Consider the following 25,795-nt stretch of genomic DNA (forward strand, 5'->3'; position numbering starts at 1 on the left):
CTGGCAAATCTCGAGGGAGAGCAGCATTTGAATTGGGGAGGGACCTGCGGGATAGGAGATCTGAGGGTCCTTACTCCTTCCACCTCCCACACCTACTTGGGGGACCATCAGCCCCTTTTCACTTCCAGATCCCTTTGCAGAACCCCAGCAGGTGAATTTAAACTAGTTTCCTAACTAGCTTCTCACCAAGCATAGGGTGGGCCGCGCCCCTGCTTCTGCAGACACTGTGTGTCCCCTGCCTGGGCAGCCTCAGGTTGGCAGGCGACTCGTTACTATTCAGCGGCACACAGAATATTTCCAGAACAGGTCCCGCTTCAGCATCCAACATCCCCCTCACCCCTGCCCTCCGCCCCGGTGCCCCTGCCAGGCACAGCTCAGGGGTTCCTCTGCTAAATTACGCACCTTGTATGGTGCTGCTGCGGACTCCTGCATTGATTGCTGCGCCTCTGGGACCCTCAGCAGAATGAGGTGTCCAAGGAAAACTCAACTCAGCCAAGTCCTTAGGAACGGGAACCTCTTTGCCCAGACCCCTCAGGAGCTGAGGGCCCTCTCTGTGCTGCTGGAGGCTAAGTGAAGAGGCAGCGCACCCTCCTCTGCTTCCTGCGCGGACAGCGCAGCTGTGGAAGGCGACCCCTGGCCCCAGCCCCTGGTCTATCAATGAATGCCAGAACAACTTGGTTCCGGCAGGGCAAAGCCCAGCTAACAACCCAGAACGGTCTCATTAAGGGCATGCCTCTTGCTTGTCAGTGCCAGGAATATCACCTGAAACAGGCTCTTCGGATCATGCAAGTCTGACTGCTGCTGCTTGCCACCCTCTGTGATCTAAATGCCTTGTCCAGGGCACCCAGATGGGATGGCACAGGGGACAACCACTTGAAGTGTGGACGAACGATACCCATCCTAAGGTCAGAGGGAACCTATCTGACCTGCACAGCAGGCCGGAGCATTTCACCCAGTGATTCCAGCACCAAGCCCATAACTTCAGGCTGAGCTAAAGCAGGCCTCTTCGACGGAAGTCCAAGGCTGCCTTAAAGACTCCAGGTGACAGAGAGCCCACTACACCCTTACATTTCTAGGCATCAGCAGCCCTTGGGGCTTTTTTCTGAGCCCTTTCCAATTTGTCAGCACCCTTTGTGTGGCGTGGACACCCGAACTGGGTAACTTTGTTATGTTACTGCTGTGGTCTTTGCTGAGAAAGCCAAATCTCTAACAGGGTGACTTTGGAAGTGCTGGTGAGGAGACAGTGTGTGCAGAGTAGGTTAGGAGCCCAGTGAGCAGGTAGGGCTATCTCCAAGGAGTGGCTTCTCCTAGTCTGACTATGGCAGGGCTCCTCAGGGCTTGTCTACACTTGGAGTGCTCTTGACGAACGGGCTGTGTGGGGACAGAATGCCTTGCTCCTGGTTAGCTAAATCCCATCGACACAGCACTTGGTGCCTGCATCCGTTGCCTGTCTGGCTTTGTTATTTGAGTGGTGGAAGAGGTGCCCAACCCTTTGTCTATCAATGACAAAGTGGCATCAAAACCAGCAAAAAAAATAAAATGACAAATCCCTATATTCAGAGCATGTTCTCCAGCGCTCAAATATTTATAACGGCTTGAGCGGAGACTCTTTCTATATTTTATGTCCAACCTATTGCACAGGCACTGAGATTCCATTAGCCAAAGCACTAGTTTAACTGGGCTGCTGGGACCCTAGTGATTGATATGCTAATGGGGGGAAGGAAAAAACAGGGCTGCAGCCTTTTCCTTGAAGGGAAGGTCATTGTAATCATGAGTGGCGCTGCTGCCCTCCTTCTCTGAGGGCCACCTCAGCCTAGCCAACGCAGCAGGAACAGCAGATGCTCTCCCTGCAGAGAAAGCCGGCTGCCTTCACCAACTGCTCACCCCACATGGTCACCAAATCCTAGACAGACGCTCCTTCCGCCCCTTTTAATGCTCTTTGCATGATAGCAAACCCAGAACTGGTTAGTGAAAACGAGATTATCGAGAGAGCCCTTTGATAGCCCTAATCTGCTTACGAGCAGCACTTTGAGCTGCCAATCACAGCCAAGGGAACTCTGCTCTGCGATCGCATGGGGCAGAGAGTGGATGAAAGTGGTATCGCCAGGGTCACCTCAGAATCTGGCCTCTTTATTAACTTCCCTGCTGCTTGTGGTTGTTTCCCTCATGCCTGCAGTTCCTGAAGCAGCAGCCTCATTCACTCACACACAGCACCACGTTCCTCCGCCTGGTCTCCCAGCCGCCAGTCAGCACAGGGGAGCCCCGCCTTGCAAATGTGTCCAATGCAGTCCTGCGACTGGCACCCTCAGCAGACAGGCAGCTGGGGAGGTGGTTGGGAAGGGGAGGGGGAGGAATGAGAGTGTCCCATGGCCTGGGAGACAGGCGCTCTCAAGCTGCCGGAGTCTAGCAATCTGAGCCTGGCCTGCCCATCTGAATGGCATGACGGCATGTAAGCAAACTCACAGAGACACATTTCCCTGCCCAGCAGCCTCTCCCAGGCACTTTGCCAGCCCACGTTCCTCCCTCCTCAGTGTCTCTGTGAATCTACCTGCGGGAAAGGACGGCATGGCTAAACAATACAGACAGGACTTACCATATCACCTTCTGCCAATCAGGCCGAGATGGGAGTGCAGGCTGGCTTTCCCTAACCCCACACCGGGTCGCTATTTGTCAGTGGCTGGTCTGACAATACAAGGGCAGGAGCGCTGAGGCCTGATGTTCCCCGTGCCTAGGGGGAAGCCAGGCTGCCTTTGCTCTGTCCTCACCAACAGCCCTGTGGACACTTACTGGATTGGGCAGTTCTGGCTTCTATGACTGGGGTGTACACCCCCAGCCCCAGCTCCGAACGGGCTCCCAGCTGGAACTTGTACAGCGTGTCAGGCTTGAGACCTTCCACTGCGTAGGACGAGCTTGGGTCAAAGTCCACCTTGTGCTGGAGAACAGATTGGAGACGCCAGTTATTTTACACAGTTAGAGAAGAGCAGATAAACATTTCTCCCCAGGGATCAGCTCCCAAGGCCAGGGGAGCCAGTGACCATGCTCCCAGAACTGCCCTGAGCTCCTGAGCCATGGAGCCCAGACACAGCGTTCCCCCTGCTGCCCAACACACTCGCGATAGACACTCCTCCGGTGTCTCGGGTTACTGAGCGTCTTGAATTCATCGGCCGCGACTCCACAGTGGCGCAGCTTAGCTCTACAATGCTGCCCACGCAGCATGGCTGTAACAGACACCGCTAATTCCCTGCGCCAGGTTTGGGGGCAAGCATGACCTAGTCATTAAATATGCACCTGAGCCACAGAGCAGCTGGGGTCTGTTCCTTGCCCTGTCTCAGACTTGCACTGAGCCCTGGGGAGTCCCTGCCCAGCTGCGACGTGGGGAGAAAGCCCCACCTCGTGGACTCGTTCGTGTTTGTAGCAAGCCTGCAGATGCCCATGCAGAAGGCAGGCCCCCTGGAGCGCTCTATCAACACCTGTCCTGCAGGAAGGGCGAGTGGCTTGCTTATAGGAACTCACTGTTGTTCAGTGGAGTTCAACCTGCAAAGTGACTGGTATTGTTTCTGGCACCAACGTACAGGGAATTGGACCATGCACCCCACAGCAATGGGACACTAGGGCTTTGCGTCTGTGTTATCGCTACGATGCTGCAAGGCACCAGGGATAAATCTGGCACCAACGTACAGGGAATTGGACCATGCACCCCACAGCAATGGGACACTAGGGCTTTGCGTCTGTATAATCGCTACGATGCTGCACGGCACCAGGGATAAATCTGGCACCAACGTACAGGGAATTGGACCATGCACCCCACAGCAATGGGACACTAGGGCTTTGCGTCTGTGTTATCGCTACGATGCTGCACGGCACCAGGGATAAATCTGGCACCAACGTACAGGGAATTGGACCATGCACCCCACAGCAATGGGACACTAGGGCTTTGCGTCTGTATAATCGCTACGATGCTGCACGGCACCAGGGATAAATCTGAGATGGCTGCTTTGGGTTGATCTTGATTGTTCCAGGCACCCAACATGGATTCTGGAGGGACTCTCCCCACATCCTTCTCCTGGGCTGTGTGGCCATTCCTGAAGATCCAGCTCCCAAGGCCGCCAGGCCTCCAAAGCAGTTCTGGTTGTGGAGCTGTGCAGCCACAGTTTGTAGTCAAGCTTTACTTTCATTACCCTGCACACGTCCCCTGCCAGCCCAGCACTAGGAATGCCTTGCTGAAACCCAGAGATCATTGCACTGCGCTTTCTCGAGGAACTAGAGCTTCCGATCACAGGCCCCAGACTAACTCAATGGGAATCAACTCACGGGTTGGAGCAGCAGTGTAGTTGAAAGACAGGTGGAGATTAGGTTTCACACCACCATAGGCTAAAGACCCAAGAGCCCACTGATTTAGGGAGAAAACACCTCTGTTGCCGTCCTGCGATGCTGCAGCCCCAGATACTGCAGCTAAGGTTGTGGTGGCCTTTTACCAGCTGTGGGATCATGATACTCTGACCTTATTGGTCACTGGCTGAGGCCAAGGTAGACTCCTCACCTGACTCCCATCCTCTCCTTCCCAGTACAGCAGCTCGTATTTTGTAATGCGTTCCTGTGAGGCCGGGAGCCACGTCAGCAGGATCCGGGTATCAGACTCTGCCTCTGCCTGGAAATCAGCTGGCTGGGCTGGAACTGGGGACCAATAAAATACAGTTAGCGATGGCCTGGGTGCTACGAAGGGTGGCAGAAACTCTGCTACCATAGGCTGAACCTGGTCCTGGAAAGGATCTTCTGTATTTAACCTTGGCCCTCTCTTCCTACTCCCCAGCTTCAGGCCAGGCGACAAGTCCTTGAGGCCAGGCCGGTGGAGCTGTAAAATCCAACTTGAGCAGACAGTCCTACCTGCTTGAGCTCTCACCGAGCTAGCACACTAAAAATAGTCGTGTAGCCGCTGCGGCGGGAGGGGCTGGCAACCCCAGTACGATCCCGTCCACCCAGGTATAGGCTCAGGCGGCCAGCCCCTCCTGGGCCTCTTGCCACTGCAGCTGCACGGCTATTTTTAGCGCACTAGCTCGATCAGAGCTCGAGTGGGTTTCTCTGTCTGAGCTGGGAATCACTTCGTCCAGCTCCAGCACAGACCCACCAGAGCCTACTCAGGAATTGCTCGTTTCTAGTCATGGATTCAATCAGCAGCCTAGGCCTCTTCCATTGCACACAGAGTCATACCCCTCCCAGAGAAAGCCCGGCACTGCTGCAGGGGTGAGTTACTCAGCCTCCGCGGGCTCCCGCCAGAGTCCAACACAAGTCGTTATGGTTATTTTTGCTGAAATTGACAGAGATTCCCCCCAACACGCACTAACGGTGTGAAGCTGCTGTCTCTGGCACCAAGCTGTCACTCTGGCATGTGACCGGTAAAGCACCCAGCCTGGCTCGGAAGCCCAGTAAACAGAAGGTGCCCTGCACAGCAGCATGCAGGGGGCAGAGGGAAAGGGACACGCAGCACCGGGAGCAGGATGACAGCACTAAGAAAAAAGGTTTCACACATACCCCCCTGCTGAGTTTTGACCTGGATGATGTCTGAGGGAGGCCCATCTCCCACGGAGGTGAAGGCCAAGACACGGATGCTGTAGGTGGTCCCTGTGATCAGGCTGCCCACAGTGGTGAGGTGACTGTCGTCTGTGTTGTGTTTCTGCCACATGCTCAGAGGCAGATGCGGGTCCGTAGTGTAGTAAACCCGGTATCCTCGGATCTGTCCGTTGGGCTCCTCTGGCTGCTCCCACTGAACAAGCATGGTGCTGGCACTCAGCATCCGTGCCTGGACCTTCAGGGGTGGGCTGGAAGGAGCCTGCTCTCCGGTCCGTGCCTCCACCAGTTGGCTAGGAGGCCCCCTTCCAATATTATTGACGGCAATGATGCGGAACTCATACTCCGAGAAGGGGCTGAGGCCACCAATGCTATAGCGGGTTGTCGCTACGCCGTCCACCTCCTGGAACTGGCCCTCCCAGGACTTGGGCTTGTACTGGATGACATAGTAAGAGATGGGGTCTGAGTTGCCAGAGTCCCAGGTGAGGGTCACGCTGGTGGCTGTTGTCTCAGTCACCAGTGGCTCCGTCGGTGGCTTCGGCAGCGCTGGGATTGGAAGGATAGAGAAGCATTTTAAATAATTCAGTCAGCTTAACTCCTGCAATGTGCAGAGGGATAAAAATGGAGCTGCCACCTCCCATTAACATTCTTCTTTAAAAGGCAGAAATCATTTCATACTCTGGAACATGCATTTTTATATCATCATATATGGCACGAAGTGGTTCTTAATGGAAGGATAAACAGAGCAATCATATTATTAGACGTGCTTGAAGCACTTGCCAGCAGCAGGCTAAAGAAAGGTAATTTAACAGGGATGCTTGTTGTCGGGGTGTTGAGCTGGTAGTTGAAAGGTGCTCACCTGGGCTAGGCTACACCTCCGGGAGCAAGCTTCACAAAGGGACACAGGGAAACAGCCTGAGCACCACACACTATCTGGGACCACGCCACTAGCTCCACAGAGACAGCATCCTAGGCTGCGGGGAGCTCATGGCAAGGGCAGTTAGATGCGCTGAGGCTAAGAATGCCCTGTAAGTATTACAGGGCATGCAGACAGGATGCAGCCAGAGAAATTACCATTATTTCACAGGGTGGCGTGTCAAACCGTAACCAGACAATATATCGGTCCACAGGAATTCTGACACTGAGATCGCTGAAGTGTTTACATAAAAATGGCCAAACTGGGTCAGACAAAGGTCCATCTAGCCCAGTATCCTGCCTTCTGACATTGGCCAGTGCCAGGTGCCCCAGAGGGAATGAACAGAACAGGGAATCCTCAAATGATCCATCCCATCACCCATTCCCAGCTTCTGGCAAACAGAGCCTAGGGACACCAACCCTGCCCATCCTGGCTAACAGCCATCGATGGACCTATCCTCCATGAATTTATCTGGTTTTTTTTTGAACCCTGTTATAGTCTTGGCCTTCACAACATCCTCTGGCAAAGGTTAATGAGGTCTGCAGTTGCTGCAGCAAAAAATGTCCAGATTTGCCATTTTACCAGAAGAACAAAGTGAGGGAAATCTGCAGAGCATCAAGCTAATAAGTGAATTAAAGTGTCCAGTAATGAAGTCTCCTATGTACTGGCCCAGGTAACTGGTTATTCATGCTGCAGTAATGCCCAAGTCTGAGCTAAAAGGAACTGACACTCTGTCCCAAAATGAGTGCCCAACTACCTTGATTTGAAGAAAAGCAATCCAGTTCTAAGTCAGACATCTGGATGTTCGATCAGGCTTTGCTCTCACACACTACAGAAAGCCCTCCTGGAATGTACAGCCGAATAATGTCTGCTCTTCAGGACAGAACCATGTCTGTTTGGGTTTGTACACCACTGAGCACCCTGGGAACTGGAGTCTGACTGTGGCCTTAGGGTGCTACTGCAACGTAACGTTAAATCACTGTTGATGCTGACTCGATCCTGGGCATGCTGGTAGCAGGGACAGGCTCTCCCGCAACGAGTCACAGAACATGGGAGTATTTTGAGAGGGTAAAGCATTCCTCCAGGGGGACAGGTGAGTACTGATTTCCAGAGGCAGAGACGGGACACATGATATATACTTTAGATGGCCCCAAGAGCAAATCTAGTTAATGCATTAGCATGCAGGCCAGTGTTTGGGAGCACTGACGTTTAGGACACACTGTATGGAACCACGTAACTTGCTAATTTGTAACGGCTTTTCACCAGCTCTGACCATGTGTGTCTTCTCCTCTGCCCAATGACAGACCTGCTCTTCTGCAGGCACCTGATGCAATGACACTGTGGCGCCTAGAACACACAGCCCAAGAGGGGGGTGGAGAAACAGAGTGGAAGGGGCTTAAAGATCTTTGCTCCTAATGAGAACTGAGCAGAAAGCCTTAGGCCCCTTCAGAGTGCATGTGAGGGCTTGAGTTTCTGTTCCAGATACAGCCCTGTGTTAAACTGCAGGTGTCACCTTCTACCACCCAGATGTGGGGAGAGCGGACAGGGACTAAGGAGTTAATACAAAGAGCAGTCAGTGCTGTGGGGCTGTGCCTCCCACCCCCTCTGTGCTCTCGTTTTCCATCTGACTCTCAGCGGTGGACATTGTATAGGCAGGGAGAAACGGTCAAACCCAGGGATGGGACAGGAACCGAGTGACGGGTAACGCAAGTAAAAACTGAGGGTTAAAAGGCTTTTGCAAACAATATCTGGAGAAGAAGAATTTGTGTCGAACTCCCAGGTCAAAGGGGACCAAGTCTCAATTCTGGGGCACTGTCTGAGCAAGGCCTTGGTGCTAAAAGGGGACCGTGAGACAGTAGGGGCTTGTGAGGACAGACCAATTTAAAAGAACGATGCGCCTGTGGAAATGAGAGTTACAGCCTGCCTGCTGGGGGAGGAGGGCTGGGCTGTTCTGGGCCTGCCTGGGCACTAGCTGGAGATGCAGAGCCAGAATCTCAGGCCAAACGCAGACGTAGGGCTCTGCATCCACAGGAATCGATAGTGATGTGAAGCCCATGCTGGGGCCAAGTAAACAAAATGCCTGTCAGTGTCACAGCAGGAACCACACCTTAGAGACAGTGCAGGATGGGAGGAGGGAGGCAGAGAGAGGGGTGGAGGCTGAAAGTATAGCAGGCAGTTGAAAGAGTCCATTTAAGACCCTCCATGTTGTGGGTGGGGACAGGGAGCTCACCATTAAGTCCCTATGCACACAGCCCAAGGGCATAGGACCGGGTTTATTCCTGTTTAAAATGGGTCTCTTGACAAGGAGGGGGGTTGGGTCACGGGGCCTCAGGGTACCTGCGCTAAGGCGCAGCTGCAACCTGCCAGGGGCTGAGCCAGGACTCGCTGGCTGGAGACTTGGGTCAGAATTCCTCAGGAGAAACAGACCCTGTAGCCCCAGTGATGCCTCTTGGCACATCAGAGCCTGCCCACAGGCAAGCAGCCTCCCACGCTCTCCCTTGCCAAGGGCGGCGTGGGCTCCACGCACAGGGGGAGGAGACAGGCTGCTGGCGTGAAGAGTCAAATCGAAGCTGGAAAACAAATGGGAAAATCAGGTCGTGGGCTGTGAACTTCCTTCCCGAGACAGCAGGGCCATGAGGCTGCTATGGCCTGCAGTGCACAGAATGCACCCAACAGGAGCCCATGGAAGGGCCCTTCAGGTCCAGACCCCCCTGAGAAGCAGCAGAGCTTGCTCACGAAGGGGTGGGGGGGCTGTGCTGTGCTTTACCTTTGACAGTGATCTGGGCCGTGGCTTCGATCATGCCGAGAGAGGAGATGGCCACGCAGGTGTAGTTGGCGGACTGCACAATGTTGTTCAACTCCAGGACATTCCTGCCGACCGGCATCTCATCTTCTTTGGTCAGTTCCTCCACACCAGCCATCCACTTCACGTAAGGCATTGGTGCACCCACGGCCACACATGTGAGGTTCACGCTCCCCCCAGGCATCACCTCGTGGTTGCTCGGAGGGATCGAGAATCGAGGTGCGACACGCCGCACTGTAACAAGGAGGAGACAGTTAGTAGTGTCACTGGATCGGCACGTGGCACTCAGCTACATTAAGGGGGTTTGACATTTTCACGGACAGGGCGTATATCTATCCATAGAGATAGATATAACGAAGCACAAAAGCTGTTTGCTGCTTTGTCAAATTGCACACACACTGCTCTCCTTCCTTAGCCACTGGCATCTTATTAGAACCACTCATTAGGGGTTGGCACATCCACTCCCCCCAAACGGAGGCTATTACTAACATGAACCATTCCCCCATTTAAATTACATCCCTCTAATTGGAAAGCATACACAAATGCCACTCACACTCTTTCTTCGTACAGGGCCCACTGAAGCTCTGCAAAATGGAATTACCTGATCAATTTATTAGCTTAGAGCCAAGCTACTCGCTCCCTACACCTCACAGAGTATGGGCAGGGGGTGCGGGAGGTTTTTTTTCCTGAATTAGCACTGGGGTTACTGCTAGATAAAATATAATTGCCCTGAAAATGGACCTCGGGATCAGGTTCAGAAAAAGAAACCATCGCCAGAGCTGCATGACAACGTCACAGACTGATCTGATCACCTTGCTGGGCAGGAGACACTAATCCTGACAGCCATGAGATCCCACCCACTTCAACAGGAGAGTGCTGGGCTGCCAGAACCCGATCCACCTTTGTGGCAGCACTTTGGGAGACCTATTTCTCCTTATTTCATTGCAAAGCATCTCTCCGCAGCCACCTCTCGCAGGGCATTTCATTCAAGACTTATTTGTAAGCAACTCTCAGCTACAGTAAAGCTCTAAAGCTGCCAGCCGTATGCATTCCAGTCAGAGAAATGACACTGAGAAACGAGGCCCCTTCTGCGGGGTTAGTGTTATGGGCCTATTTAAGAAGGGGTAGAGAAACACAACTGTGTTCCGTAAATCTTTGTCTGCTCTGGGCTAATGCAGTTTGGTCTGTAGTTAAAAAGGGAAACTGCCTGAATGTGTCTTGCCTGGAACTCTCGCTCTCCCCTGCCTTCTCCACTGGAAAGGAAATATCAAAGCCCAGGGAAGGTTCACGACTGACTCACTCACACGGAGCCGTCCACTTCCAATGACTCTCGCTCAGCGCAATCACGGCTGGCAGAGCAGCGAACAGTCATAGAGCGGGATCTGAAAGGGAATCCCAGTGGCTCCAGGTCCCAGAACTTTGCCCATGGAGTTGGAAGGACTCTCTGATGCAGGGCCTGTGGGGAGCACGGTGGCACTGGGCATCCTCCCACATCAGCCCTGGTACTGCCTCAGCAGTGTCAGCTCAGTCTGACAGGCTGATTCTGCCTAACCACATTTCACTAGCATGGCTCTTTGATGATTCACTCCCAAATCCACAGACTTGCAGACAGACTGAACACAGAAGCCCCCACGCTAGATGTACAACAGAGCTATGACTTGGTGATAAATTAGACAATGCTGTCAACAATGCGTGTGTACTACACATCTTCTTGGAGACAAAACAGGGCTCATTAGCTCCTTCCCAGCCAGGGGGAAGGATAATGTGTGCTTTTTAAGATGTCTAAATCCAAAGTCTTGCTGGATGTTTCTTTTAATCAATTATTAAATCCCAAATCAATAGCTACATGTGTGATCGCCAGGAGGCGTTACCTGCCTGACAGGGGAGTGCTCCCCAAACCAGACAGAAATGAAACTTGCCTCGAGCGCTACACAGTCATGAGAATACCGCGCGGACTCGATGGACATGGCGATGGGTTTAACATGATGGTGTGTATTTTCAGTCAAAGCACCCCAGCACCGTCCTTTAGGAGGCAGCTTTCATTTTCCAATGAACATGGCGCTGAATTCTTTCAGACAGCCGCTGTTTGGACTGGATCCCAGTCCAGGGATAGCAACCCCCCCGCACCTCCCACATTTTCAAAAGGAAGAAAAATTAGAGAGAAAAACTGTAGGTCTGCACAGAGCATTTGTTCATGCACCTGACATGCACCAGGCAGGCAAGAGAGGCCAGGATGGTGTCACAAAGCAAAGGGAATGAGTTAAGGGAGATGCACACTGACTCAGGTACGCAGACACTGGACAATGGAAAACATCGAGCGTGACTTCTCCCCAAGAGGCCATGCAGGAGGATTGGAGTCTCAGAAAAACCAGCATGCAGAAACAGCCCTCAAAGCCCAACCCTGTGAGAACAGGGCTAGAATGGCCTCTGTTGCCCCCCATAGACAGGGCCCCTGTTGCAGACACAGCTGCTCCCCAACCTATCCAATGCCATTCACTTCAGGCTCAGAAACCCTTGGGCCCAACTGACACGTATCCCCCAGACTTGAGTCCCTGGCTCTCCTTTGTGAGAGCGCGGAATGCTGTAACCCCCTTGCTCGGAAGGAACACAGCTTGTGAATCTGCCGATAAACGCCTCCGTTCATTCTGCAGCGTGCTACTGAGAGAACCTCTGGTCCCTTTTCAAAGCTGCTGTTTACTATGCTGTTGGCAGGGGAAGAGAAAAGGCTGCTAGACAATATACTGAGCTGGGGGTCTGCGTGCCTAGGGATGGGATGAATGGCAAAGAAAATACTCTCTCCTCCCCTCTCCAGAGCGGATCAATACAAGGAAAAGGTTTCTAGGCAAACCCTTGTCCTTGAGTGACAGTCGCATAGGCTGGTGGGGCAGGGAGATCATCCCAGGAGGCCTCTTGGTTAAATCTTAGCACAATTTTTTAATCTGCAGAAGAGAAGAATGAGGGGGGATTTGATAGCTGCTTTCAACTACCTGAGAGGTGGTTCCAGAGAGGATGGTTCTAGACTATTCTCAGTGGTAGAAGAGGACAGGACAAGGAGTAATGGTCTCAAGTTGCAGTGGGGGAGGTTTAGGTTGGATATTAGGAAAAACTTTTTCACTAAGAGGGTGGTGAAACACTGGAATGCGTTACCTAGGGAGGTGGTAGAATCTCCTTCCTTAGAAGTTTTTAAGGTCAGGCTTGACAAAGCCCTGGCTGGGATGATTTAATTGGGGATTGGTCCTGCTTTGAGCAGGGGGTTGGACTAGATGACCTCCTGAGGTCCCTTCCAACCCTGATATTCTATGATTCTATGATTGAATTTCTCCTTTTCTTAAAGGATTGTTCCCCCCATTGTGTGCATTGCTTGAATGTTCCTCTATCCCAGGTGGGAACAGCTCCGCACCCCTCCTGAGGGCTCCACAGCTGACTGCAGATGCCCTGTTACTCTGGGTCAGCCCAATCAGCAAGCTGAGTGTTGCCAGGCCATTCCCACCAACGCTAGACATGGTTCTAGCTGCTGACAGAGCACCAGCCACTACTCGACAGCCGGGAAGATGTGTGGAAAAACAGCATTGCCTTTGTTCTTCTCCCACACTCAGCTTTCCTTGAGGCAGGGACCCTAAGGAACCTCTCTGCCTGTGGCCTCACTCCACAGAGGGATTGTGCTGGTCTCACCACGACAAAGAGGCCAAAATGGCCTGGGCCCCCCTATCCGTGCAGAATTTGCACCAGGTTAAAACTACTGCAAAAGAGAAGCAACAGGAATTGACAGAACATCCTGGGGCACTAGGGAAACTGGCCACCGAACCAGGGAAAGGCCGGGCCCACGAAGGCCCTGCAGTGTGCCCTGGAGGTAAACAAGCCAGGGCTCTGCAGACCAGTGGGAAAACGAGGGCCTCTGTTCCCCCCAACCCTCTGTGCACCCTCCGCCAGGCCTCAGTGTCTGGGCACGTCTAGCTGGAGCTCCCAGGGAAAGCTGAGGCGTTCACACCTCACGGTGGTACCGAGAGCAGCCAGAGGCCGCTGCTGGCAAGGAGGCTCCATTGTGCCTCACACAGCCTTGGCTCTGACACCTAGAACATGAGGAAATTAACCTGCCTTCCTAAGGTTACTTGCGAGAGACTGCTTCAGTCTTGCTGGTGATGCGCTGTGCAATTGCCACAAAGCTGGCCCCCTCCCTCACCAGAGCGGGACTGGGAAATCAACGGTGGGCTCAGACAGGCTCCCTGCTAAGTGGAGAGAGGGGCCGCGTCCTTTCAGTTAAACCTTCTCCGCTAGTAACAATGGGCTGAGCTTTTACTTACGGGCGGTGGGAGAAGAGAGGGGGGCAGGCTCAGAGATGCCTTTAGTTACAAATCTGGCCATGATTATAATCTCGCCAGACCGTTGGTAAGGGAAATACAGGAGGTGAACTCTCACACAAACCAGCACACCATCTGGGGATAATTGGCAGCTGTTTTTAGTGCCTGGTCCGATGGGACAAGCAGAGCTGCTATCAGTTAGCATTAGAGAGAGTAGGTAGAGCTCTCACAGAAGCTTACATAGCACCCACACATACTGTTCTGGCTCAAGACAGTTCTGTAAATCTCTTGCTTCCCCTAGCATAAGAACCCACTAATAATTTAAACCAGCGTAACTCCCTCAAAGAGCAGTTCTCCAGAAACGTTCTCCAATTTACAAGTCAAATTACAACAGCTAGTGCAGCCCGTGATGTCACCTAAACGCACTGGAAATTTTTGTTACTCTCCATGTCTTGCAGTAATTTCCTCCCTTTTTTATTACAATTTTCTTGACAAGAATTTGCAATTTTTTTTTTTAAATCTTCTTTTCGGATCAAGATCAAAGAAGGTGGTTTGGAGGTTTTGCAAGAACAGCATGGGGGAAACTGCTGTGCATATTAAAATGATTTCAGCGGACAATAGTATAATTCAGAGGTTCATTTAAACCAGCAGACGGTCGAAAATGAGATTCATTGCCATTCATCCCAGGCCTGGCCACCATGAAAGGCTGTGTAATGCAGCACAATTCAGCAAGCTTCCCCCCTTGGGGCACCCTGCCTGGGAGGGAAAGTGAAACCCCAAAGTGGTAAGCCACCCAATGCAACCTGAGCCATTGCTCTGGATCACACAGGGAAGGGCGAAAGGAAAGTGCAGCACAGTCTCTGAGGAGCTGTGGGAGAAACAAGCAACATCACAGCGCAGATGGAAGAGACTGAGAAGTGTTAATAATTTAGCATGCATTAGCGTGCACATTCCCTGCATTTGGTGCAAGGAGCATGGATCAGTTGCCCTGCTCCTTTCACCCCTGGAGCGGCTGTTCCCTCAGAGAGTGACCTCACCCCACGAAGAGCCCGCAGGTCTACCCTCCTCTCCATTCAGCCTGGGAGACTCTGGGCACGAACCAAGGGCTTCACACACTCATGGGTCACTCAAGACCTTTAGAGCCATCACATCTCTCATGTGCTGGAGCAGAGTAGGAAATGCTACAGTGTGCGTGTGTGTTGGGGGGGGGCGGGGGGAGGAAAGACTTCCAAAGTGAAACAAGAGCAGCAGCACTGGGGAGGGGGAAGTGAAGCTATTTTTTCCCATGCGCTATCTTGGCGACAGCAGCCCCCAAAATACAGAGTCCCTCTCTCTAGCTCCCACAGCCCCTCCACCCCAAAACTCAGTGCTCCTCCCCCCACTAACCTGTACTCCATGCACCCGTTCCCTGGTCTCCCTCCCTACTGATTCCTGCTCTCACTGCCCCGGCCATGCTGGCACCTGTCCGACCCCCAGCTCCCACCCCCCTGGCCAATCACACACAGTGGCAGGTGAGGGATGGGCAGGCAGATTCCCCGCAAGCCAATCAGTGCTGCCTCCCCATATATGTTCACAGGAACTTCTGCTGGTCTCTGGGCATGAAGGGACCGCCCAGTCTTCCAGCTGCTCCTCCTGCACCCAAACCCTCTGCTCCTGGCTTCCCCTTCACCTGGGAAAAGAGCAGCTGCTCCGCACCCACCCTCCCCAGAGAAGGAGCAGTGCTAGGAATGTCCTGGGTTTGGGGAGATGACCAGATGTCTCTGGGGCGACAGACTCCCCCTTTCATTACATTTGAGAGGGAGAACAAGAGAATCCCAGGGAAGCGGAATGTCTTGGCACCCCAACTCCAAGCCTACTGCCTGCAAGTCCCTCTCTTTCTCCAAGCCACTTGCTTGAGGTGGGGAAGGAGTGAACTTAGGAAACAACCATCTAGAAACAGGATCATTGGGCTGCACGGTTTACGCAGCTGCAGACACCTTTCATCTCTCTCTTTTAAGCCAGGTCTCCAAATGGAAAGATAGTTACCGGAGCCTCATAATCTATTGTCAGAATCAACAGCAGGAGAGGAAAAATTGGAACCAGAAAAATGCATTTACAGTCTAATCTTGTGCTCAAACAATGCTGCACTATTTATGTTCCCAATGCATCCTTGAATGCTGACATTTTATAGACAATTTCCAAAACAGGGCCTTGCCATTTTTGGATTATATTTCAGCTATAACTTTTAGGTGTAATTATTTGCGCTGACAACCACATATAAAAGAGGATATATCATTACAGTGCTGCAGCACTGGAGACATCAGCATTCAGCATAGTGACATACTAATAGCAAAGTACGGGAGACGGAGATTGTGGAGCTATGCAATTTGCATTCACTCTCTGAAATTTCTCTGATGAAAATAACACAACATTAAGGAGGGGAATAAGAGAAAAGATCCACTGTATCAAGATAAAATAACTCTTTAATAAATAACCTTGTAGCAGTCGCAGAGCAGTAATTAAATGCATGGGTGAGCAGTACATAGGTTTAAGTAAAGCTAGAAAAACGTAAGATGTAATTATCAGTGCCAAACAAATTATAAGCACTGCAAATCCCATTGGAATATTTAGAAACTATTTTCTGCCATCACATTAAATATTTGTGTACGTGTGGATTTTTGGTAGGGTGAGAGGGAGAGGCCAATGGAGAGCGGAGAAAAGGAGAAATTATCTGCTCCTCTTGGCTGATAGCCATTTTCTCACTTGTTCAGCTCCTGGCCATTAAAGCATGTGACTGAAATGCAGAAGCACCGAGACAGAGCCCGAGATTCACTGTTCCTGTGATCTCTGAGCCTTCTCCGCAGCCTTCCAATTCAGTGACATCCTGCAGGCTCTGGGGCTCGGCTTTGGGTCTTTCTTTCTTTTCATTGTTCTCATTTTCCATTGTTGTCTTAGGTTCAGGTCATTCTGAACTCCAAGAATTCTTTTTTAGAGGGGAAAACAAGAGCCTCTGCCTCAGTACAACTGAAATGAGAGCATGCTGCAGGGAGGGAAATGGGAAGTAAGTAAATACTGCACTGGAACAACTGCTAGGAGGACTCGTTCAACACGTTCTCCTTCTTGTTAAAATCAAATTAACTCAGATGGCTGCTTGGTGGCTTGTGTGAAACAAACTGGGGTCCCACCAGCTCCTGGGGGCAGGGCTGCACATCACAATACCAGCAACCTAACTGGATCTAGGGCTGAATGGGTCACAGAGAACGACCCCGCATTAGAAGTGGTGACTCCAGTTCAGAGGGTGCAGGGAGAATCTGCAAAGTGCCTGCCCATGAGGGATCTGTTCTGGGAATTAAACCAGTCACCAGGGCTGTCAAAGCCAGCACTTTCATCCGTGCTAAATGTGTCACAGATCTCAAAGGCCTCGCATCAGCCTAGACCTGGCATTCCGTGTACAGATTTGACCTGCCCACGCCCTTTCCCTGTGCGATTGTTCTTTGGTCCCACTCTGCTCTCAGGGCAATGGAGCTGCATCAGGACAGAGAGGAGGGTAAAGCAACGTTCCCTCGTGACCCAGAGCTCCTGGTAGGACAGCAGCTGGGCTTGTCAAGGGGTCACCCAAGCAAGGCTGAGGTCACTGGGGCTCTTCAAATTCTGCTGCTAGCAAGGCAAAGACCCAGCACAAGTGAGGAAGGCGAAGGCAAACCCTGCCACCTGGACATGCAAGGGGGTTCAGAGGCCTGGAGATCCCAGCACGCCAAGGGAGTGAGAACCACAGAAGAGCAGGAAGCTGCATGTAACACAAAGGCACCAGAGCACTGGGCCAGTGTCCTCAGCTCCTCTTTCTATACAGGTGCAGGGGAGAGGAGGACTCGAACCTTTGCCTACAGCCGTGATCAAAAGGGAGTTTAGCAATCTAAAATAACCGAAACAATGAAGCAAAAGGAGAAAGTGCAGCTCCTGCTCTCCGCCAGCAGCTCACACAGCGAGAGGGGGAGATCAGTCACATCAAAGCTTCCAACTAGTGCTCTTGATCTCCTACCAGGAAAGAGAAGCAGTTCAGATGTATTAGCGCAGAGCCTGGTACAGGTAATGGGTGAAGGCAAAACCCCGCATGCACTTCTTTCCCCTTAAACACAGAACCCTTAGCTTGTGTTTTGCATGCAAATATATTCTGTGCATTTTAACTCTCAAGCAACAAAGGCATGCAAGCAGTGTATCAATGCCATCACCAAAGTCACAGCAAACAGTAAGCAGATTTCATCAGGCGCACTGTGGCCGTGCCTGGCAGGGAGCCAAGGTCTGTAGGGGCCCGCCCCTTTCAGGGCCGGCTCTCCTTTCCCTACTGGAAAAGTCCCATCTGACGTGGCGTACTGTAGATGGATAAGAAGTGAAAAGGACCAACCTTCTCGCTGATCTGAGAGATGAAAGTTTGTTTTGTTTGATGGCAGAGTGCGATGAAGATGAGGAGGGAATAAAAAAAAGACAAGGAAAAACACAGAGAGTAAAAACAGGCCAAGCTTCATCTGTCCGCACACCACTGAAACAACAAGACAAGACTGCAGAAGTCAGTCAGGATTCCCCACAACACACGCACACAGCTTCACACTCGCAAAAGACCCAGAGCCTTCCACATGCACTGCTCTGACCAGGGACAAGCACCCACTGACCGACTCGAGACACATGGAGACATGGCAGACAGGAGTGCACATCACACCCAACAGCTGCAGTGCATTACAGTGGGCAGCCCCTCTCCTGGCCAGTATTCGAAGCACAGACATGTAAATACATGCAACACACACACACGCACGCCTTTAGTCACCGCATGGATTTGCTTCAAACACGCGCGTGCTCCCATTCCAAGCATAGAGATGATGGTAAAGGCACTTTGAACCCACTGACCACACACTGGGAAGAGCATAGACACGTAGATCATAACGTTAAAATATGGAGGAAATGTTCCTGGTGGTAAATGGAAAGTCTTCTACCATGAAGAGCTGCTCCCCCTCTCCAACCAAAGAGCTAACTGTGGCAGAAAGGTATTAGACAATTGACAGGCATGTGCAGTCTCAGCTGAGCTCAGTGTCGGGAGAGCCTTACTGGTGCATTGTGCTGGCGTGAAAGACAGACAAGAAATCAAAGCAACAAGAACACCCAGAATGAATGTGGAGGTCCCAGTTTTTGTTCCTGCAGGAGAGACAGTAAAAGGTTAGTTACATTTTCCTTACGGATAAAGGACATTTTATTTCTTTAGCCAGAACGACATCACTCCAGCTAGAGATCTGTGGCATAGCTGCTGTAACTGAACCCTCGCTGAGAGAACACAAAGACGAGGGTTGATGGTTAAAGACTGCTTACGAATCACATTCTTTTGTGGCGAGGGAGGCTGTGGGGGGAGAAACCTGCTTTTCAGAAGAAACATTGCAAATTAAAAACCAGCATGTGGTACAGTAGTCAGTCAGTCATTTCCAGTGATCAAAGAGGAGAGGATTTTAACGCACACTGACATGATGTAGAACAGGCAATGAACTGCTAATATGGGCTACAGCAGAGGCCTAAAAAGTGCAGTGGAGCTTGGAGGAGAACAGCACAAGCCTTGCTTTTATTTCTTTGAGTACCTGACGCTAGGGGACTAGAGCCAGAAGGCTGGAAACTCAGGAGCGAGTGCTAAGACCAGAGATCACACCTCTTGAATGTCCGTTATCAACACAGCCCTGATTCCAGGGCCAGATTTCCTTCAGTCCCTTTCAAAGCTGGTATTCTCCCTCTGCCAATTATTCATATCAAAACTGCTTCACCCTGTACAGACACAGAGGCACAAACCCACATACGGTAGCAGGAGGGAAACAAGCTGGAGGGACGCTCTCATCCCCTGAAGAAACACATCCCACCTTTTGCTGGGGGCTCAGCAGGTCGAGAGGGTTTGAGATTCAGCTTAGCTCATCTCAAGAAAGAGGTCACACTTCCTAGCAGCCCTTGCATTGAGAGGCAAGGCGGCGCCCCAGGCCAGTCCACTGTGCGAGGCAATACAGGGAAACAATCCTGCAGCCCATATGTTAACACACTGTGTACTAACACTGGCGGCAGCATCATGAGACGGGGGTACCAGGGAGCTGTGATAAAGGTGAGGAAACAAGTAGGTTTAATTGAACCCTGTGACTGAACAGGGCAGGACAGCCCAGGGCAGTCAGAAGAGGGTACAAAGGCCACAATCCTAGTTTAATGGCTAGGTCCAGTAACACAGCAGCTGTGGCAGCCGTAGTCTGTCAGTGGGTCACGGCATGCCTTAGTGGTGGGTGCATTAGATATCTACAGTCTCCAAGGAATCACAGTTGTATATGACCTGGCCTTTAGGATGGGCAGGCAGACTGAAGCCTGCTGGTTCTACCGGAGGATCAACAGGTTTCCCCTTTGAAATCTCAGGTCGGCACAATGTTTGCTGCACTGGTGTAGCTGGAGGGGATCGGGAGCTTGTCAGCATGTCTGGAGGGCTGGCTGCTCTGGCAATGGCTTTCCCAAAAGTATTTACCCTTCAGATTACAATTACAGAGGTGAAGGGACACACATGATACAAGCTAGTTCAAACAGATTATTTTCTAGCGTGCCAGACAAGATCAAGTTTCGAGGCTGTTGCTCATCACTAATTGCTGGATTATCTCTTAATCTCTTACTATATTAATGGACTATAGGAAATAAACAGCAGGCTGCTTCCCAAAGACTAGCAAAAGAGAAAGCCCCAGACAGAAAGCTCTCTCTTCTTTCTTTGGCTAATATTTAAATTTCTGCTGTTGTTACTTTGTCTGTAAAAAGGCTGAGACACACAGAATTGAAAGTTTATTCTCCTTCTAGCTCCCATTCCGATTCTCCCTTATCTGCAGGTCTCTATCCCTCTCACTCCTAGGCTGCGGCAGTATGTTTTACCAACAGGCCTGTCACCTTTCTCCAGTGCACTGGACACCGAATAGTGACAGTGAAAACCGCAGGGGAATTTGTGCCATGAGGGCACAGAGGATTTAGAGATGTGGTGCCTGTCACGTGTCCACAGTGTCTCATGATCAGGGCCGGCTCTAGGCACCAGCAAAACAAGCGGGTGCTTGAGCGGCACATTTTGAGGGGCGGCATTCCAGCGTTGGCCATGCTGCCCCTAGAAATGTGCCCCTGCCTCCGCCTGCTCCCCTGGGCGCGCCATCGCCGCCCACTCCTCCCCCTCCCTCCCAGGCTTGCCGCGCGCGAAACAGCTGTTTGGCGTGGCAAGCCTGGGAGGGAGAAGCCTGTCAGCGGAGCGCTCGGGGGAGGCGGCAGTGGTGGAACGCAGGCGAGCTGGGGCGGGGAGAGGTTCCTCTACCCCCCGCACCCTCGCTCCCCTCCGCTCCGCCCGCTCCCCTGGACACGCTGCCTCTCCCTCGCCTGAGAGGGAGGGGGGAGAAGTGGAGCGGCGGCGTGTTCAGGGGAGCGGGCGGAGCGGAGGGGAGCGAGGGCAGGTGGTTGTGGGGGAGAGCTGCAGAAAGCAATGGCGGGGGGGGATATGTGGCACACCCAGGAGAGGAGGTGGGGCCAGAGATTTTGGGAAGGTGGAGCTGGGGTGGGCACGAAAAAAAGCGGGGGGTGGCGAAATTTTTTTTTGCTTGGGGCGGCAAAAATCCTAGAGCCAGCCCTGCTCATGAACCCTGAGTATTCTGACAAGATTCAAACTCATCTGCCTTTCTGGGAACACTGATGTAAGTAAAATCACAATGGGAATGACTAGGGGGCAGCCAATCACACACAGACGGAAAAAAATCCCAATCCAGGGAGAGACAGCGAGGAAGCCTAAAGATCAAGGCCACGTCAGAGACATGCCTGCCAGCACAGACCATCAGGTGGCTCCAGCACGCCGAACCCTGAAATTCCCACGCTGACTGAATCTGGTCAGACTCTTCCAAGACAGGATCATTTTATGCAACAGCCGCAATATTCTTACCGCAGCAGCTTGCTGCAGACAGAGGGACTGTAAGAGTCTTTGCTTTTGGATATTTTAGCCGAGAGCGTAGGCTCTTGCAGTAGGGATGGGGCCTGTGCCTAGGATATGTCCATACAGGGCTGAGAACAACGATCACAAGCTTAACAAAATGCTGGTAGGTTTCCAAGGCTCCGCAGGGTGGGCAGCAAAGAGTTTCTAACCCCCACGAGAGCTCAAGTCCAACTGGCATTGCCATTCCTCAGGGAATTCTCCGCATTTGCTGAGCACCAATAGGGCATTCAGTGCTGTACACGATAAAATACAGAACAATAATACCTCGCTCTTACAGAGCACTTCCCATCAGCAGATCTCAAAGCGCTTTACATCAACAGGCCCTGCCTAAAGACCTTACAGTCTAAAGACAGAAACCACGAAGACTAGGAAAGCCCAGAGGGAATTAACCTGATCCTGCTCATTCACATAACTGTATTTTGAGCCCCAGGGACGCCACACTTTGTACTCTGACTTTCATTTTTCACACTTCTCAGCAGTGGAGAACTACACAAGGAGAAATTGGCTGTTTTATCCCAGATGAACTAAGAATAAGACCCTCCTCCCCCCACAAATACAGGATGTCCAGGAGCCACAATGCTGGGTGCATTAGAGACAGCCGAGAGATACAAATAGGATTCTCAAGACACCAAACTGTACCTTCCCACTTGTAGTGAACACACACTCCCGCACACAATCAGTGGCACAAGCTCAGGGATCCATTGCGTGTGGCATGGGAAACGAGAGGATCCCTTTGTGCATGGGAAATGAGAGGATCTGGGATGTTTAGCGAGTACAGTGAGATGATACTTTATACCAGATATTGTATGAGGGAGGGAAAATAACTAACAAGTCCTACCCAAGCAGTTGTATCACATCCTTGGACATCAACCAATTCGATTCCCTGTTTCATAAAGCACATTTTATAAATAATCAGACATGGTCCCTATATTGCACTGTTCACCTGCAAAGGGCTTCGCAAGGAATCATCAGTTGTGAGGTTTATTAATTTAACATCTGTACAGTGCTTTGAGAAAAGGGCGGAGAACTACTGTTTACTGAACAACAATTATTATTAGGGACACAGAAAAACTCTCATATGATGAGAGACTGAAAAGATGGTTTGCCTTAAAGACGAGATGAATAAGAGGGGGCATGATAAAAATATTCAAAATAATGAATAGGACAGAGAAAGTACATCAGAAACGGCTGTTCTCCCTGTCTCATCACAAGAGCCAGGGGACATTTGAGGACAATGATATTGAAAGGTGGCAAATTTCAAACTGATCAAAGGGAAAGCTGTAAATACTTTTCCCCATGAAGCCCAGCTGGCCTATGGAACTTATTGCCACACTATTGTTGAGACCATAAGCTTAGCAGGCTGGAAGGAGAGACTGGCTGTTTATATGGTTAACAGGAATATCCGGAGTTGTTGTAGTGCATTCAAAAACCAAAAAGCCACCAAGAGTGTTAAAAGGCAGTGGTTTTCAAACTGTGGGTCGTGACCCAGTAAAGGAACTGGGTCGCGGTGGCTCTGGTCAGCACCATGGACCGGGTCGTTAGAAGTCCCATCAGTGGTGCTGCCTGGCTAAGGCAGGCTAGTCCCTACCTATTCCGACACCGCGCTGCGCCCTGGAAGCAACCAGCAGCAGGTCTGGCTCCTAGTCCCGGGGGGCCACAGGGCTCCGCATGCTGCCCCTGCCCTGAGAACCGGCTCTGCACTCCCGTTGGCCAGGAACCGGCCAATAGGAGCTGGGGGGGGGGTGCTAGCTCACCTCTGCCTAGGAGCATGACCTGCTCCGGGGCGCAGCGCGGTCTGCGGTGCCAGGACAGGTGGGAAGCCTGCCTCTGTACCCCCGCTGCACTGCTGACCAGGAGCTGCCTGAGGTAAGCCCACAACCCAACCCCCGGCTCCAGCCCTGAGCCCCCCAAAACCAGGGCCCCTTCCTGCATCCCAACCTCTCATCCCCAGCCCCACCCCATATCCTGCACACTCAGCCCAGAGCCCTGACCCCCTCTCACACCCCCACCCTCTGCTACAGCCCTGAGCCCCCCCCACCCCTCATCTCCAGCCCCACCCCAGAGCCTGCACCCTCAGCCCAGAGCCCTGACCCCCTCCTGCACCCCAACCCCCTGCCCCAGCCCAGAGCCCCCTCCAACACCCTGAACCACTCATTCCCGGCCCCACCCCACAGCCCTCACCCCCAGCCCTGAGCCCCTCCAACGCCCCAAACCCCTCATCCCCAGCCCCACCCCAGAGCCTGCACCCTCAGCCCAGAGCCCTGACCCCCGCCCGCACTCCAACCCCCTGCCCCAGCCCAGAGCCCCTTCCCACACCCCGGGACCTCTCATCCCCAGCTCCGTTGGGTCGCGGGCACCAACAATTTTCTTCAACTGGGTCCCCAGAAGCAAAGTTTGAAAACCACCATTCAAAGGGATGTAACCACCTCTTCTGCCTCATGGTTCAGGCAACACTCCAGCTACCTGGGGGGAGCAAGGAATTTTCCCTGCAGACAGGTCATTCCATAGCTGCTACTGCAGGGCTTCCTGCTCCTTCCTCTGAACATCTGGGGCTGGCCACTGCCACAGACCACCAGTCCGGTCCAACATGGCAATTCACAGATTTCTATCAGTAATACATTCTCTCCTGGCCAAGCTAACCAGGCCTCACCTTTGCAACATCTCTTTGTACGTGACCACTGCCAGGGCCCTTCTCTGGATTTGTACAGCTCCGCCGGATCAGAGGGGCAGTGACACGGCGCACGTACTGTAGGTGTGGGGGTGGCATTTTATCCCCTTTCTCAAGAACCCTCTTCTTTGATCACCGATCATTTGATCAATGCCCTCAGCTTTGACTGTCCCATCAGCAATGCCCTCAACTTTGATTGTTGTTGCTACTTCAGCTGGTTTTAATTTTAGATAAGCAAAACATTTCCGTTTGAAATACTTCAAATCCTGCTGCCGTTGCTCCAGGCCAGCCTTTGTCATCTAGCATCATTATTGTGATGTGCACAGCGCCTGTGATGTGCTCAGCACTTCACAGACACGCAAATCATGGGCTCAGGCAGGCAGCCAGTTGGGTTGGTTAGGTGACTTGGCCCCAGCGAGGGCTCCAGAGACCCCCGTCACGTGCCTGGAGACATTAGCTGCGCTCTCATCGGAGTACTGTTGCCAGGACCAGAGCGATTTGCAATCCTAATTTTATTTTGGTTTAAATTTGGTTCCAGGGTGAAACTCGGCAGATCAAATCTCAGCCCCCAAGCAAATTCTACCCCCTCCAAATTAAATACCAGCCCAGCCGTTTAAAAGACAAAGCAGGAAAATATACAGGTATCATAATAATACCATTTATACTGACTGTGATCTTGTTTAATTTACTGATGTATAATTCTGCAGCAGGGCTCTTATTTATAGCTGTCTTTTTGAAAGCCAGTTTTGCGGGTTCCTGCTCTGTAATGTACAGTATGTGTCAGACTCTTTGTAGTAGAAAATTTTCTGTGTCTGCCTCACCTACACAGTCACCACCAACTTGCTCTAGCCATACCCTGAAGGTCCAAAAAGTGGCATCTATAACAAAGGCCATTTGCTGGACAACGGGTATTTTTGTTTTACCCGGAACACGATGTCTGAATATGGAATATCCTAATCAAACATGAGGGTACCCTACAGTTACACTATCGCGAGCAGCAGCACAGAGTCAAGTCTAGAGAATACTGTCACGCTCTAAGAGGACGTTATCCCATGCAGCCTCCCCATCCAGTGGCTTTGTATAAATTAGGCTAAAGCCAATTTCATCTGCAGGATAGACCGAGGCTGAGGCCAGAGGGAAGGGCCTATTCATGCAGACTCAGATGTTTAGACTGTATCCCACAGCTAGGAGAGCCATGGGGAGCCTGCCCGATGCTGCCAGCATGGCAGTGCAAAGCCCTTTGCTGACTCACAAGCCTCTGTGTGCAGCTGAAGGCAACCGGAGGCCAAGTGGAGGATGGAAGAAATTTATTTCTTCTGGGAACTGGAGCCATTATGCTGGACACACAACTCATTGATGTAATAACATGGTCATACTACTGGTACGCCCATCTTTGCTCCTGCTGTTACATTGACGTACTGTGTCTTGTCTAAAATCAGACTGTAAGAAACATGACTTCGTATGTGTCTGCACAGCTCTCAGCACCATGGGGTGCCCTGGCCCTGGAGAGGACTCCGGGGCGTTACTGTAATAACAGCACATTGGAGACTCCCGATCT

At 51.8% G+C, this 25,795-nt stretch overlaps 1 protein-coding gene across 8 annotated transcripts in view; it reads right to left on the reverse strand.

Annotated features, from left to right (window-relative positions):
* PTPRF (protein tyrosine phosphatase receptor type F) overlaps positions 1–25,795 on the reverse strand; it is a 622,833-nt gene that overhangs the window by 81,863 nt on the left and 515,175 nt on the right. For all 8 annotated transcript variants that reach the window (XM_084635810.1, XM_084635808.1, XM_084635807.1 and 5 more), the window contains 4 exons: positions 9,249–9,518; positions 5,530–6,111; positions 4,541–4,674; positions 2,788–2,932 (listed from right to left, as the gene is read on the reverse strand). In XM_084635810.1, the coding sequence (XP_084491936.1) occupies positions 2,788–2,932; positions 4,541–4,674; positions 5,530–6,111; positions 9,249–9,518 (1,131 nt within the window). The remainder of the gene's footprint in view (positions 1–2,787; positions 2,933–4,540; positions 4,675–5,529; positions 6,112–9,248; positions 9,519–25,795) is intronic.

Source organism: Lepidochelys olivacea (genome assembly GCF_965140295.1).
Source record: "Lepidochelys olivacea isolate rLepOli2 genome assembly, chromosome: 8".
Classification (NCBI taxonomy): Eukaryota; Metazoa; Chordata; order Testudines; family Cheloniidae; genus Lepidochelys; species Lepidochelys olivacea.